The 15,951-nt window shown below is 40.9% G+C and overlaps 1 protein-coding gene across 6 annotated transcripts in view; it reads left to right on the forward strand.

Annotated features, from left to right (window-relative positions):
• Positions 1 to 15,951, forward strand: part of PIK3CB (phosphatidylinositol-4,5-bisphosphate 3-kinase catalytic subunit beta) — a 103,236-nt gene that overhangs the window by 78,167 nt on the left and 9,118 nt on the right. For all 6 annotated transcript variants that reach the window (XM_081910340.1, XM_081910343.1, XM_081910339.1 and 3 more), the window contains 8 exons: positions 954 to 1,007; positions 2,216 to 2,404; positions 3,938 to 4,059; positions 5,723 to 5,866; positions 6,961 to 7,060; positions 9,078 to 9,256; positions 11,339 to 11,448; positions 11,916 to 11,994. In XM_081910340.1, coding sequence (XP_081766466.1) covers positions 954 to 1,007; positions 2,216 to 2,404; positions 3,938 to 4,059; positions 5,723 to 5,866; positions 6,961 to 7,060; positions 9,078 to 9,256; positions 11,339 to 11,448; positions 11,916 to 11,994 — 977 coding nt within the window. The remainder of the gene's footprint in view (positions 1 to 953; positions 1,008 to 2,215; positions 2,405 to 3,937; positions 4,060 to 5,722; positions 5,867 to 6,960; positions 7,061 to 9,077; positions 9,257 to 11,338; positions 11,449 to 11,915; positions 11,995 to 15,951) is intronic.

Below are 15,951 nucleotides of genomic sequence, written 5' to 3' on the forward strand. Positions count from 1 at the left end.
CGGTACCAGCTATAAGAGCATCTCAGGATCCAACAGATCTTGGGCTGGCTTAGCTCCCTCCTCAGGATACCCCATTTTGGGGCTTTCCACTGTTTCAGCATAACTTCCCTTCTCCTATTAGTGCTAATTTTAACCAAGGGTGATACAATGGTACCTCAGGTTACATACGCTTCAGGTTACATACGCTTCAGGTTACAGACTCCACTAACCCAGAAATAGTGCTTCAGGTTAAGAACTTTGCTTCAGGATGAGAACAGAAATCGGGCTCTGGCTGCGCTGCAGCAGCAGGAGGCCCCTTTGGCTAAAGTGGTGCTTCAGGTTAAGAACAATTTCAGGTTCAGTAAGGCTCTCTGGAATGAATTAAGTACTTAACCCAAGGTACCACTGTATATAACTCCATCTTAAGAAACAGTCAACAAACATACCCATCTTGGAGACCAGAGTATAATCTGAGCCAAGCTGATGACCCATGTCCATTTTCCTACTTCTACTTCAAATGTATCAAGGCTGTTGAACCCAAGGATTTTTTATTACAGTTCTGCCAAATGGAAAGTGTAAGAGAAATGTTTTAAACTTGGGGGATCACAGAGTGCACAATTCTAGCCAAAATAAATCTGACCTTTTGGGGACCATAGTGTTTGAGTCTACGTGCTCCTGGGCTAATTCTTTCAGTACATGAGGCTGTTTTCAGTTCTGTTGTTGTGTGTTAGAAGATGCAGTGCACTAATCCAGTCCCTGTTGAATTATGCACTTTGTTTACATAGGAGTATTGTGGCATAATGTACACACGCTTATATACTGCACTTAGCAAAAGGATTTGGGAAAGAAGAGCATAAATATTTTATTTACTTACATGACTTTTCAAACTATAGAGATCATACCGTTTGATCATCTTTAATTTCATTGTTCTCCAACATTGTCATTTAATTCCTGTCTGGTGTTTGTTGTTGCAGATACTTGAAAAGGCAGCTGAAATTGCAAGAAATAATGATAGCTCTGGTATGGCAGTAAGTATCAAAGGTGAAACAATTATCCTTCCCCCATTTAAGACTTAGAACAAGATGTATTTTTATTACCCTCCCGCTGTTTGTCCAGAAAGCATCTCTTCAAGCTGTAGTGAAGTTGTTCTGCACTTTCAAAATTACATTTTTAAAGGAAAGGGTAAACACACAAAACCTGTTCATTTCCCTACAACCCACTGAAGGCCAAATCCACATTATGGTCATATTTTTAAAATTATTGCAAATTTGGAATCCTAAACAAATTTGAACAGCTTGGTTGTCATAGCCTATAATTTTAATGTTGTGAAATTATAGCTTAAATAATATGCCACTCAGCATAGACCACAAATTCCTTACTAATGTGCAAAATAATAAGAATTAATTATATCAACAAAATATTTCATCTGAATTAATGATCTTCTAAGAACACCCCGTTCTATTTTACACAACTTGAGTGTAGATAATAAATTCACATGCTAATAGCCTCTTGAATGTAGAGACTTTATAAACAATTTTTGCCACTCGTGATATATAAAGCTCCGTTTGAAACTCACTGAAACATCTTCTGTACACGTTTAATTAATGTGGAATAGAAAGTCAGAAGAGATAGCATGTATAGTCATTTTAAAATGTTAAGTCTTTGGTGGTGGTGGTTGTTACAGTTCAATAACAGATGTTGGAAATGCAAAAGTCAGTTTTTAGCATTACCTGCAAAACTGCTTTAGTTTTAAAGTATTAGTGACTTGTTCCTCAGTTTTGGCTTTGGCTTCATGTGCTCTTTTTCATCCTTTGCATACTAGCATTTAAGTTACTAGAATTGCTCAATTTTCATCAGTTGTGTGGGTCTAGAGACATCTACAGTGCCTGTGCAGCAAATATAAGCCTCCAGCATGGCTCAGCAGAATTATTTCCCAGATTAACCGGGGAAATAGCAGTAGTGCCCTCTAGCGTTGAAGTGCACACTTGCTGAAGTTGAGTATTAAAATATATACAGGGTGAGTCCTTTAAAAGAGGCCCCGTGGATACAGAGTACACATGTTCCACGGGGCCTCTTTTAAAAGACTCACCCTGTATAATGCACATTAGTTGCTAGCAAGGAGAGTTCATGCTGTTCTAGCTTCATGCCATTTGGACATGCAGTATAGAAACAGGCACATTTGTCTCAGCGTTATATGCATAACTTGTAAACGGTAGTTCTCGACCTTTAACCAAAGGGCCGTGGTGGCAAAAAGTTCTACATTGAGCTAAAGGAGATCATGGAAAGGGACCCCTTGTCTCAGCTGTGTGAAAATGAAATGGATCTCATTTGGACTTTACGGTATGACTGTCGTGAAAACTTCCCACAATCCTTACCAAAGCTGTTGCTCTCTGTCAAATGGAACAAACTTGAAGATGTTGCTCAGGTAAGAGGAAAAAGAAATACCTGTATAGCAATAATAGTAATGCTAGGGGCAGAATGTGAGCAAATGTGGGAGATTTTATTTTAATTGCCATTAACTGCTCATCAGTGAAACCAACTGCCATTAAATGGATCTTGTTTTTCTTAGGTCTTCTAAGGTGCCACAACATTCTTCCTTGTTTTTAGTAGACTTTGCATAGCTACTGCTCTGCACCCTCTTTGTCAGCAGTGCTTGATCTGAAAAAGAAGATATTGTTTACCTACTGTTATAGATAGGGTCAACCTAATGTGAACAAGGCACTGACTCAGGGATGGGTGCCTGTGGTTTTACTGATTGCTGAACTCACACCAGCCCAAGTCAGCGTGGCCCAACCATCAGGGGTGATTAGAGTAGCAATCCACCAACTCTGGAGGGCTACAAATTCTCCATCCCTGCTCTTAACTGCTAAAGCTTGCATTTTGCCAGTTTAGGCTTGCCAGCTCCTATGGAAACACCACACACATACTAATTCCCCATATACGTATTTCCAAACAAACATGCCTTTTGTGGGTCAGTATCACCTGTCTGGTATTCCTACATATAGTAATTGTGCCACTTCATAGAAGATGCACAAGCATTGCACACAAGTAGCAGTGACTATTCCTGACTCTGCTTCTGAAATCCAGGAAGACTAGCATCTTTCTGACACTAAACAGAAGCTTCTCAGGCTCTGCCTGCCTGCCTGCCTTTGAGGAAGCCCCCCACCCCTCTGGCTCCCCTAAGGTGTGGAGGAAGAAACAGCTGAGATACATTCCAGAGTCAGACATCATGATATATCAGCATATCACAGTATTTAGCTGTTGATACATCTCATTGTTGAAAACCAGATATTACCCTGGCCAGGCCTAATGTCCACAGTTAATTAGTCCTATGCAGATAACCTTGATCAGTGCAAAAGACAGACCCTCACATTCCACATGTGGACAGCAGGTTGATGCTTATGAGAGTTTGCCATATAAAACTAGCCAGTACCCCAGGCTTTCTAGAATCTGTAATTAATTCTTCAGGGTTGAACTAAATTGCTTGCCTCCATCACAGTTGAGATCAGACAACTGTACTAAATGAATGATGCTATCAAGTGGCAACACATCATAGAAAAAGCTCCAGATAATCCTAAGTGTCTTATCTGATGCCACATCCGATTTGTTGCCCTCCCCACAAACACCTCCTTTGCCCATTTTCCCTCTGCTGCTTCATTAGCCATACTCTGATCTTTGTGCTTGTGCTGTTCTGCCCTCTGGTGGGCGGTTGTGCTGCTGCTGTTGCTGTTGCTAGAAAAGCAATGCCAGCTATTCCCGGCCTCTTTTTCCCAATTGCATTTCCACCTAGATGAAAATAGAAATGCACACTCTGAATTGCGGCTTTCTCTAAAGTCGGGGGTGGGGAAGGGTACCTGTGATTTATGCTATATAGTTGTTGAAATCTGCCCGTGGATATTCTTAAACATGTGTCTGTTTAGTCTTGCTTAGTTATGTGTGTGTTTATTTTCCTTAACAGCTTCAGGCTCTTCTCCAGATATGGTCCAAGCTGCCTCCCAGAGAAGCATTAGAGTTATTGGATTTCAATTATCCAGATCAATATGTAAGAGAATATGCCGTGGGCTGTTTAAGGCAGATGAGGTGAGTTTGCTGGCAACGTTTATTTCAACAGCTGACTCAAAGAATTAAAATGCAGCCACAATGAAAAGACTCGGTGACTTTCACCCTGCATGAAATAAATCTTACAAATTAAGGAGCAGGCAGCCTCTTCAGTGTCCAGCTGTGGGCTAGGCTGCAATCCCAGTTTACTGATCGTATCAGTGGAACAGGAGTGGGTGGTCCTCCTTTGGGAAGTGCTGTCCAGTTGAGACAGAAGAAGGCTTCCTTTGGTATCTGGGTCAAAAGCCTTAAGGAAAGCTGATGGGTTTTTAAAGGTTTTCCTAGAATATAATGCTTTCACACATTACTTAACTGAAGAACTGCTTTGCAGAACTCAGAGAAGTGCAGATTTTGAAGGAGGACAAAGCTTCAGTTTGTGCATTGTTTCAGAAAGTGTGGATTTGGTAGGTTCATCTTTAAATGTGAATTGAATCCATTTTCCCTCCTCCGTACCTATGTATGTCACTGATGTCCTCTGTCTACAGTCCTATCCAAACATCTGGGAATAAACTTCACTGAAAATTGTGAAACGTACTTTTGAGTAAGCATGCTTAAGTTTGCCATGCGTACATCCAATTTGCTTGTGGATGTTAAAAACTATGTATTTTCAAGAAGCTTCTCAGCTGTTTTTTTTTTAAATTATTATTTATCTACTTAAAATATTTATGGGCTTAATGCCATTTTTGCTCCAGGAAAGAAATGGGATATCATCAGTTGCAATGCTGCTATGCTCCTATTTTCCTTGACTTCTCAAGAGTACTTGATGTGATGTACAACATTTTTGTATTATTTTCAAGGCTAAATTGTTAACAACATATTTTGACTTCAGTAAAATGTAAACAAGGTGATTTGCTCTGTCAGGCTGGTCTAGACTTGTGTAATGAACCAGTACTGCTGATAGAGTTGTTCTTAGATTTCTTTGAATTCATTCTAGGTATATTCATTATTAACTCCTTGATGCGGTCAAATAATTGAATGCCTATGTACTGTAATTTTTGGGGGGCGGGGGATGACTTTTCATTTGACATACTTTTCAGGAGAGTAGTTTTAGGCACTGTACAATATGTTAATTTGTTTGGACATCTTTTCTTTCTTTTTTTGCTGGGCTGTAAGTAGATGAGAAGAACCCCTTAAGTTACAGTGAACTATTTGGTAGTTCAGAAGTGTTTTATTTTGTCACCTGTAATAGTTATTTCTTTTCACAAATAAATGAGTGAACAATGTTTCCTCCTTAGGTTAAAAAAACAAACAACCCATTACTTCAAATTTCATTTCAAACCCAAACAGCTGCAAACTAGCTTTAAAAAGAAAAGAAAAGAAAGAAAGATGTTGTAAGCACAGGAAAGCCAGAAAGCAGTTACTGAACTTGCCTGATGATCTTTAGGACAAATTTATATGACTGATATTGAATACTTTGTACATCTATCAGAGATACCTGCTATGATTGATAATAAATGTTGCTGCTGTTTAAATCCTTCTGGTTCATATCCTCTGCTTTTATTCAATGCACATCATCCATTTGCTTCATATATCATGAACATGTTTCTAATCTGATGCATTTCACGTTGAGAATTTCCCTCCTGTTCGTTTAATGCATCTTCCCACAACTAAGCTAGTTTCTTGGGTTTTCTTTATCTTCTTCCAGTGATGAAGAACTTTCTCAGTATCTTCTGCAGCTTGTGCAAGTATTGAAATATGAACCTTTTCTCGACTGTGCTCTCTCCAGGTTCCTGCTAGAGAAAGCTCTGGCAAATAGGAGGATAGGACAGGTGCTGTTTTGGCATTTGAGGTAAGGCTTGCTCATCTATTGACACGCAAACGTATTAATTATCTCTCTTCCACAGAACTCCTGTAGCAATTTACTGATACCATGATTTTGGTGTCCTTGAGACTAGTCTCAACCTCCCTACATTTATATGTTCTGTCAGAAAAACTGGAAAATGAAGAATCTCCTCTTCTGAGACCAAGTTTCTTAGCCCTAATAGATGTGATGAGAAACTCTTAAGGCTGAGCCAATGTCTCAGGCACCAAAAGGGATCTAGATGAATCTTCCAGCAAGGGTGTAGGAAAATTTGTAAACAGTTTTCAGGCTGTTTTGTTTGTTTGCTTGCTTTTTTACAATTAAATAGCATATAAAGTCTACAAAATAAAAGCAAAAATATCTAAAACTCCACCTAACTCCTGGCTTTAGATCAACTTCCTTCTTGCCACCTTTTGGCATATTCTCTGCCTTCAAAGAAGAAATGGTCCTAGCCTGTCTTTGTAAAATAAGAGATGCTATTAGGGAGAAGGATACAGTCTGTTGTATGGGAGGGAGAGTGCTTGAGATTTCCCTTCCAGCTATGCTCTTCCCCAGTTGTCTCACTGCCATGTTGAACAGCAGTGAAGAAGGACTTCAGAAAGATGGTAGGTGCTGCTGCGGCACTGTAACCCATCAGAAACCCATCTCTCTGGCAAGGCTCTCCAGCGTGCATTCCTTCTACTACAAAATAAGCTAACAATGTAGAAGTCAGGGGAAAACCCTCCCACATAGGAAGGTGCCTGCCAAAATGTTTGACTCCCGCTCTGTTTCCTGTATTTTTGACTGACTTCATGACAGGACTCATGTCTACTCATTGTTATTCCTTTTAGCAAGGTATGATTTGAGAGTTCAGAATGCTTCACTTGGAGCATGGGGTGGACAGCTGTTTTGCAAAGGAGTTGAGGTCACAGTTGTATCATGCTATCCCATATGAAAGGCTACATGCCCACTTGACTTTGAATTTCTTTATTTTTAAGACACTGATGTGCTATTGTTACATCCATCGTACAACTCCCTAATTATGTAGAATGACTGCGAGAGACGTATTTGTACATGGAGGGTTTTTTCCTCTTTTCTTGTAGATCAGAAGTGCACATACCTGCCATTTCAGTGCAGTTTGGTGTGATACTTGAAGCTTACTGCCGTGGAAGCATTGCTCACATGAAAGTACTTTCCAGACAGGTATTGCTTATTTTACATCCTTACCTTCAAGTCACTCCTGGAGATGCGATGATGGTCCAGGTTGCACATTGCACATCGCAGAAACAGTTTACTAGGTACATGGAGAATGCTCCCTCTTCACTGTTTCCCTATCAGACAAACCATGATACTAAACCAAAAGCAAAGTATGGCTTAATATTGTGGTTTCAGGGCATAACACTAAGACAGGGATTATGGTTTGTTGTGTCTACTCATCCTAGGAGAGGAGCCATCTCCATGTTCATAGTAAATCATTAACTATGGTTTACTGAGACATGCAAATGCTGCCTGTGAATAGGAATGAGATGAGCAGAGAGAGGATAGATGGGTACTATGATGTATAAACAGGTGTCCCGGACATAATCTGGAATTTTAGCAGTCAATCTGATTCTGCCCTTTTGTGTTAGGCTTAAACACCACCTAGCATAGCAGTGGTAATCTTTGCATGCATGCAATTAAAAAAAAGCACTGGTCTTTTCTAATGAAATAATTTTGAAACTGGTGCTATTTATAGTTTATTTGTAGGTTGGCAAAAATTTAGATGTGTGTGGGGTTTTTCCTGTGCAACCATAGTTACCTGAATTCAGCAATTCTAATGGAATCTGCATTGCAAAAGAAAATCATTTAGCTTTGGAGTATTGAAAAAGTTTTCTTTCTTACAAATGTGTTTGAATGAACTCCTAAAAGGGAATGGGGAGTCTTAAGCATATTTCAGCACTGATAGGCTTTGGGACTGTGACATTTCTGTGCACTTTCGAGGAGGAAGTGCATGTCAGTGCAATCAAAGAAGGGGCGCAAAAAATTCCCAACTGTGCAAACACGGAAGAAATACAAAGTAGAAATACTTCAAAAAGTTCCTGTTTGTGTAGCACAGGTTGCATTTTGTTCCCTTGTTGCTGATGTTTGCACAGCTCCTGGAATTGTGGAAATTAGGGAGCTTTGGGTTTTGACAGATGGCTGACCTGACAGGTCTCCACTGCCTCTCTTCTGTAATCAAACTCCATACAGCTTCCACAGCATCCTGCCAGGCATAAATCAGCTTATCTGTAAGAAAGTTTCAGCCCTTGAACTGTGCCTGATGCATTAAGGTAATTTTTACAGCAAAATAAAAACTGTAAATTTGAAAGTGAATCAGTACTGGTGGAGAGAAACCTACTCAGCCTCCTATCCCAAACTTAGTTCGCTTAATAATAAGAGAATCGATCTATGTTGGAGCTGCAGAGAGGTGCACAACACTTTTGCAGTGTTAACACTTAATTATTTTCAAGGCATCCCAGCTGCTTCCTCCTAGAAACTCCCAACAGTAAGTAGATAACAGTTGGAGATAATTGCAGCAAAGCAGAAGTTTCAGTCGGCTCTGTGTTTGTGACTGACGTTTGCCAAAAACAGAGCCTCTATTTTGGCTTGGATTTAGCATGTAAGCTTTCATCTGGGTTTCGAAGGCACAAGGGCAGAGAGAAATAGCTAAGGATGGGGAGTCTTGTGATCACATTGAAACCATCAGGCATGCATCTGAATAAATGGAATGAGCAAAATATTTTTCTGGTGACCCTGACAGATGAGATGACAGAAACATTAAGCTTTTTTTTGGGATCTAGGTCATGCACAGGCAAACTCTGGTCCTCCAGATGTTTTGAGACTACAATTCCCATCATCCCTGACCACTGGTCCTGTTAGCTAGGGATGATGGGAATTGTAGTTTCAAAACATCTGGAGGGCCAAAGTTTGCCTATGCCTGATCTAGTTACTTAAGGATCCTTTTCACATTAAAAAAGCCCCTGTGTGGAAGCTGCTTTTTCACAGCTTTATCCCATGGTGCTGACTTTGCACCAGATGGGCAGTGCAGATAATGGGGGTCCTTTAAGTGTCAATGCTGCCCAGTCAGAATCAAGGGTAATGCAGTGTTTTCTCCGAGATTGATCCCTTCCATTTTGATTGACTTAGACTTTGACCTCACAGAGATTTAGAAATTAAAATCTATTCTGCAAATTTATTTCAGGTTGAAGCACTGAATAAGATGAAGACTTTGAATAGTATAATAAAACTGAATGCTGTGAAACAAAGCAGAGCCAAAGGAAAAGATGCAATGCACACCTGTTTAAAACAAAGGACCTACAAAGAAGCCCTTTCCAATCTCCAGTCCCCGCTGAATCCTTCCGTTTTACTTTCAGAACTGTAGTAAGTGCTTTTATGTACGCTGTAGCTCTTAGGTGGAAGCAGACAGGCAGAAGGCTCTTGCTCTTTGACTTCTGTTGGCCGCATTGCTCAGCAGACGCATTGGCACACAAGGCGGCATGTCTTCATGTGGCTGACAACTCCCTCATGCTTTGACCTGGCTATGTAAGCAAATCTCTGGCTTCCTAAGGTTAAGAGGCCTGTTTTGGTTTGGACTAAAGATTTTTGTGATTGACCTTTCGTACTTAAAATGTGTTCTTACAATACTTTGAACGATAATGTGCCACCTTCAAGTCAGCAATCAGTGACTGACAAAAGATATATGAAATTATCAGAAAACCTACCAGTTTAAGGCTATCTCATGTTGGCACAAGCTCCACAAAGCCTGAAAATGCAAAGCTAAGGCTGATGCCTTGACAGACGTTCTCTGCGTTAAGCAATGTCACACATTTTCCTTCACACCCACACTTGCCCTTTGTCTTTCAGACCCTAATCCAGATAGGTAGGGAGAATGTGTGTGTGTAAAAAATGAAATATATTTTCTAAGTTAATATGGACACTTATTTACTTGCCTTGGTAGCTGCCAGATCCAAGATCTATGGGTTTCAGTGTGGAATTCAATGTACCACTAAGGAGGTTATTCCATCCATGCAAGCTTTTTTGCTTGCCTAATGGAACAAATTCCCGTCTCCTCCCCGACATACCATTCTGGAGGTTCTCCTGGCCCTCTAGATTTGGGAAAGTGGGGGAACAAGGGGACTCTGTTTATGCTAGCAGGAGACCTTGTGCTGGCTTCCACTAGTGGAGCAGTTGAGTTGACTATATATATATATGCTTTCGTAGATTTTCACGGGTACAGGAATGCAGGTTTTGGTGTCCTCGGGTGTCTTCCCGTGTAAAAGTTGGGGTGTCTAGGCGACGTTTCGACGAGGTCTCACTCGTCATCTTCAGGCTGGTGCTTTCGGCTTCTTGTTACTGGAACAGAGCAGGATCTCAGTGTTTGAGTTCCTATAAATACTGTTGAGGGGGTGTGGTGTATAGCCTCCAATGTTCTGGGCAGAGAGGAAGTTCCCAGGCTAGTGTGCCTTTTCTTCTTTTGTTCCTTAATTACTTGAGGGATATCTTGAGTGATTTCTTGAGTGATATCCTGAGTACCACTTAGGTGGGTCATTAGGTGTGGATTAGTTGCTAAAGTCTTTGTGTCTTGACCTCTTGAACTTTGTGAAGAGTTTTTCTGAGAAGATGGCTGTACTGCACTTAGTTGTGCTCTGGCTTGGCTTCGTGTATAGGGGCGAGCTGTGGTTTTGTGGCCTGTGTCAGCCAGATCCTGCTCTGTTCCAGTAACAAGAAGCCGAAAGCACCAGCCTGAAGATGACGAGTGAGACCTCGTCGAAACGTCGCCTAGACACCCCAACTTTTACACGGGAAGACACCCGAGGACACCAAAACCTGCATTCCTGTACCCGTGAAAATCTACGAAAGCATATATATATATATATATATATATATATATATATATATATATATGCAGGTTTTGGTGTCCTCGGGTGTCTTCCCGTGTAAAAGTTGGGGTGTCTAGGCGACGTTTCGACGAGGTCTCACTCGTCATCTTCAGGCTGGTGCTTTCGGCTTCTTGTTACTGGAACAGAGCAAGAAGCCGAAAGCACCAGCCTGAAGATGACGAGTGAGACCTCGTCGAAACATCGCCTAGACACCCCAACTTTTACACGGGAAGACACCCGAGGACACCAAAACCTGCATTCCTGTACCCGTGAAAATCTACGAAAGCATATATATATATATATATATGTAACATACCCTATATACAGAACATGCCAACTTGCCATATGTATATGTTGACTATATATATATGATATATGTAACATACCCTATATATAGAACATGCCAACTTGCCAGTGTACCTTATACAGTAGCAGCAAAATGAAAGTTTTTAAAGGCATTTATCCAAGTTGCAATGTTGTGTTACTGAGTTACCTTCAGAGTTAGTTTTACCCTGCTACATTTAGGGCGATTGTTCATTTCCCTTTTTAAGTCACTAACATTATTTATTACACTTTGGCCTAGTGTGGAGAAATGTAAATACATGGACTCTAAAATGAAGCCCTTATGGATCGTATACAACAACAAAGTGTTTGGGGGAGATCTGGTAGGGATCATCTTTAAAAATGGAGATGGTAAGTAAACAAAACAACTCCCCCCCCCCCCTTACTGCTATTATCTTAATTGTGCTACTGTTGCCATTGCAATCCTTTAGTTTTGTTAAGTGAAAGAGCACTGGATAAATTCTATCATTTCGGTGCTGTTTGTACCACTGTACAATCTGGGGGAAAGAGGGTTTATTCATGGCTCCATTTAACTTCACCACTGTAATTAAGGCAGGGGTTGGGGACCTGTGGCTTTCTAGATATTTCTGGACTACAGCTTCCATCATATAGCTCCCATTATTCTTCACCATTAACCATGGTGGGTGTGGCTGATTGAACATCCAGAAGGCCAAAGGTTCTCCATCCCTGAAGTAGAGGTTTGAACAAACTGCCTTGAATTAATTTGTGTTTGTTGCAATGCACATAACACTGTTGGTCTTTAATTCAAATTTCTTAGTAGCAGCTATTTGATAAAATCATGCCTTCCTGTTTTGCAGATCTACGGCAAGACATGTTAACACTTCAGATGTTACGCCTCATGGATTTACTTTGGAAAGAGGCTGGTCTAGATCTTCGGTGAGAGTGCCTGCAGTTACTAGATTTTCTGTGTTCTTGCCAAGCTCTTGCTTTTCAGAGATGTATAATTAGACTATGAACATGTTGGGCACTACATACAAATGGCAAAGAGTCTGCTTCAGATGGCTGCACTTTTTATATTATTCATTTTTAACTTCTTGGTAGGGGGTGATATTAGACCTATGGTATGTCTGCTTTATTGTATGATTCTATATTCTTCTGTTAGTATTGACAGAGCAAATAACATTTGGGTCCTGAGCTGTGTATGGCTTTATGCAGATTAATTGCTGCCCACTTTGCTATAAGGAAGTTGTGAACTGGGTTCCTCTCATCAGCAGCATCTCAGCTGCTTGAGTGTTGCATAGCAGAGCCGTCTGTGGCTTCTACTCCTCCTGGAGTTGTAGGTGTTTTTGTATGATACCATGATTTGTGCTGTCAATATTCAATCGCTAGCACGATTGTGGGACACCTTATATATTGCAAAGATATCTAGGAGACAGTATATGTCTCTGCACAGTAACAAGTTCTAGCCCTCTCCAGGATCTCTGTAAGTGAGAGCTGGACCACAGTTGCAAAAAAAGCACGCTTAGCAACAAAATAGGGCAAGACGCTACCCCTGGTAAATGGAGCAATTGCAAATACGAGTCAACTTGATTCGCCTGAATAAACAAAATAAATAAGTAAATGTCAGATTACATACAAAAGTTTAAACAAAATGCATGCACGCTTCTTGAATCCTGCTCTTGAAATTTAGTGGTTTCCACTTTTTCCACCTGCAGTCACTTCCCTCTCCAAATCATTGTTTTATTTTACTTACTAAAATAGTTGCATTCCGTTTTAAAACATAAAACCCAAATCAATCAAATTAGCATTAAAAAAACGAAAATGTAAAGACCCCAAAATATGAGCTTTGGGGAGGAGCCCTGCAACTTTCAGAAGAGATCCTAAACGTACCCTGAAACTGCAAACATAACCCTGAAGTCAACCTTTGCCTGACTTCAGAATAGCCCCAACAGAAATGAATCCTGAATAAACATCTTCCAGAAGGGAATTTCAGAGCTCCAGTGCCATTGTAAAAAGGCCCTATCATGGGCAGCAGTCTAAAGGGGTGTGGACCAGAGAATAGGAAGGGAGAGCCAGATGAGAAGTCTATTTGGTTCCCTGCTCCTGCACTAAACTGTGGTTCTTAACATTACATGAGAATAAACAATGCGGCTTCCAAACGCTCTGAAGTGCTTCTGTTGGCCATTTGTCCCATGCATGGTCCCTTGTCTCCTGGACCAGAGTCTCTTACATAGGAGTATTATTGTGCTGTAAGTTAATAGGACTCTACAATATTTGCTTATTTTACTTGCTACTGTGCATATTGTTTTACAAAGCTAGGAAGTGTATTCCTGACACACCAGATGGTGATCTTAAGCTCATATCTTAAATATTTTTTGTAGGAGTTGAACAAACAGAATGAGCTTCAGACACACAGCCATAGCCCACGCAGATAAGAGCGGCAGTTGTAAAACAGTGACCCATCAGGCAAATATGCTATTCACGAAGAGGTTCTCGTTAATTATGTCTCTGGTATCAGAAGAATTTAAATATAGATTATTTCAGGAAGTTTATTTGCTTCCTTCAGGGTAAACAGATGGGTGTTTATTTTCTCTGAAGTCATATATTGATTTACCATCTCTTTTGGTAACAGGAAAAATATTTGGAGATACTTTTCTTCCAAATAAGCAGCTTGAATTTTGCTAAGAGTTAGGGTAAGGTCTTCCTATCTGGCATATGTCAAACAATAAAAATGAGAAGGTTGAGCAGTTGTTTTGCATTTGCTGCCTCCCTAATGTAGGGTGGAGCTTATAAATCTCGCCCACATACTTTGTTGGCAATCAGCGCTGAGTTTGGAAGAGTTATTTAAAATGATTTCTCTGATTCACTCTTATCTGAGGCTGTCTTAAGGAAGTGGAGTAGGATGAGGCAGTTCAAAGGTTGCTTTTTAAATCTTCCAGGAAATGATTGACCAGCTGTTATAATAAGTGTCTTATGTGTCAATCTTTTTTCCAAATAATGTTAGGGTTTTTGTTTTGTTTTGTTTTAAAAAAAGGAATGGTAGGCTAAATGAGCTGAGATAAACTCCATCAGAAATCCTTGTGCTTATTTTTATCCCTCCTTTTAATTGCAATGTTGGAATCTGTAAGAGGAGTTTAGGTTAGCCAAAACCTACAGGAGCAACTGAATACTTTTTTTATCTAGGTTAGAGAAAATGGGGCACAGTCTGCTTCTCCTCAGACATAGAGCCTTCTGCTGGATTCCTCAGCTGCCACCCCAGTAGATGTTTGTCCAGGCTTTTCTCGGGGGGGGGGGGGAGTTGGGGAGGGTGGTCCTCATTAACAATACATCTACATTATATTGGTATCCTCCAGATTTTTTTTTACTATAGCTGCCATCAGCCAGCCAACATGCCCTAATGTTTGGGGATGGTGGTTGTTGTACTCTGAGAATATCTGACGGGCCCGGGTTGGAGAAGGTTGGTCTAAGACAGGCATCCCCAAACTCAGCCCTCCAGATGTTTTGGAACTACAACTCCCATCATCCCTAGTTAACAGGACCAGTGGTCAGGGATGTTGGGAATTGTAGTCCCAAAACATCTGGAAGGCCAAGTTTGGGGGTGCCTGGTTTAAGGCAATGACTGCATTGAAGCCCTGTTCTCCATAGAGAGAGAAGCAGAGAGCAGAATGACCAGGCCAGCCTCTGAAGATTGGAACTACGGAGTTTTACAATCTCCTGAGAAAGTGGCATACTCTAAGAATTCTCTGCCTGGGAAGCTCTGGTGCTTAAGTATTCCCCTCCAAGGGGGAAAAAGCACAAATTATGAAACTAAAGAGTCTGTCGCATAATGTCATCCTCAATGTACTGGTATATTCTCATTCTCATACTTTTGTTCAGTATCCTGCTGCATTACCAAGAGCGGTCACTGCAAGGAGGAACAGGATTCTTGTGACTCAGTCTCCAAATGCTTGGGGCTCACTTTGCTAATACCTCCAGAGCACTGGTGATCGCTATGTACCCTTTCAGAGAGAAGGTGATCTTACATGGCTTTCCATGCCTTGGGTCCCTTGGTCTGGCACTACCATATCTGCTTTCGCTCCAGTTTTGACAATGATGTCTATAAAGTGGGTACAGATGTGTGTCATCAGACTAAGTCTAATTCATAGGGTAAAAGGTAAAGGGGACCGGAGTGGCACTGTGGTCTAAACCACTGAGCCTCTTGGGTTTGCTGATCAGAAGGTCAATGATTCAAATCCGTGCAACAGGGTGAGCTCCTGTTGCTTTGTCTCAACTTCTGCCAACCTAGCAGTTTGAAAGCACACCAGTGCAAGTAGATAAATAGGTACCGCTGCAGCAGGAAGGTAAACGGTGTTTCCGTGCGCTCTGGCGTCCGTCACAGTGTTCCGTTGTGCCAGAAGTAGTTTAGTCATGCTGGCCACATAACCCAGAAAGCTGTCTGTGGACAAACACTGGCTCTTTCGGCCTGAAGCAAGATGAGCACCGCAATCCCATAGTCGCTTTTGACTGGGCTTAACCATCCAGGGGTCCTTTACCTTTACATTTACCTTTAATTAATAGGGTTGCCAACTTTTTCCTTTTTATATTGGCATTCTGTGCTTTCAACCACTGCCCCAAAGGCAAAAATTCAGCACATATGTTCTGTTAGCATGGAGATGGAAGTGGCAGGTTAAAGCTTCACCTGTTGAATTTCTGCCTGCCATGTAGCCGTTAAAGGATTGATCTTATGTTAAGGAAAAAGGGACAACAATAATAATGAGCAATAAGTTTCCTTTTTATTCTTAAAAATGTGGCATGGCTATGGAAAGGATATATTTATGGAACAAATAAAAGTGGGCAAAAGGACACCAAATCAGGGAAGAATGATACAGACAGTGGTAAATATAATACATTTAA

The sequence above is a fragment of the Podarcis melisellensis genome (genome assembly GCF_964234715.1).
Source record: "Podarcis melisellensis genome assembly, chromosome: 5".
NCBI lineage: Eukaryota > Metazoa > Chordata > Lepidosauria > Squamata > Lacertidae > Podarcis > Podarcis melisellensis.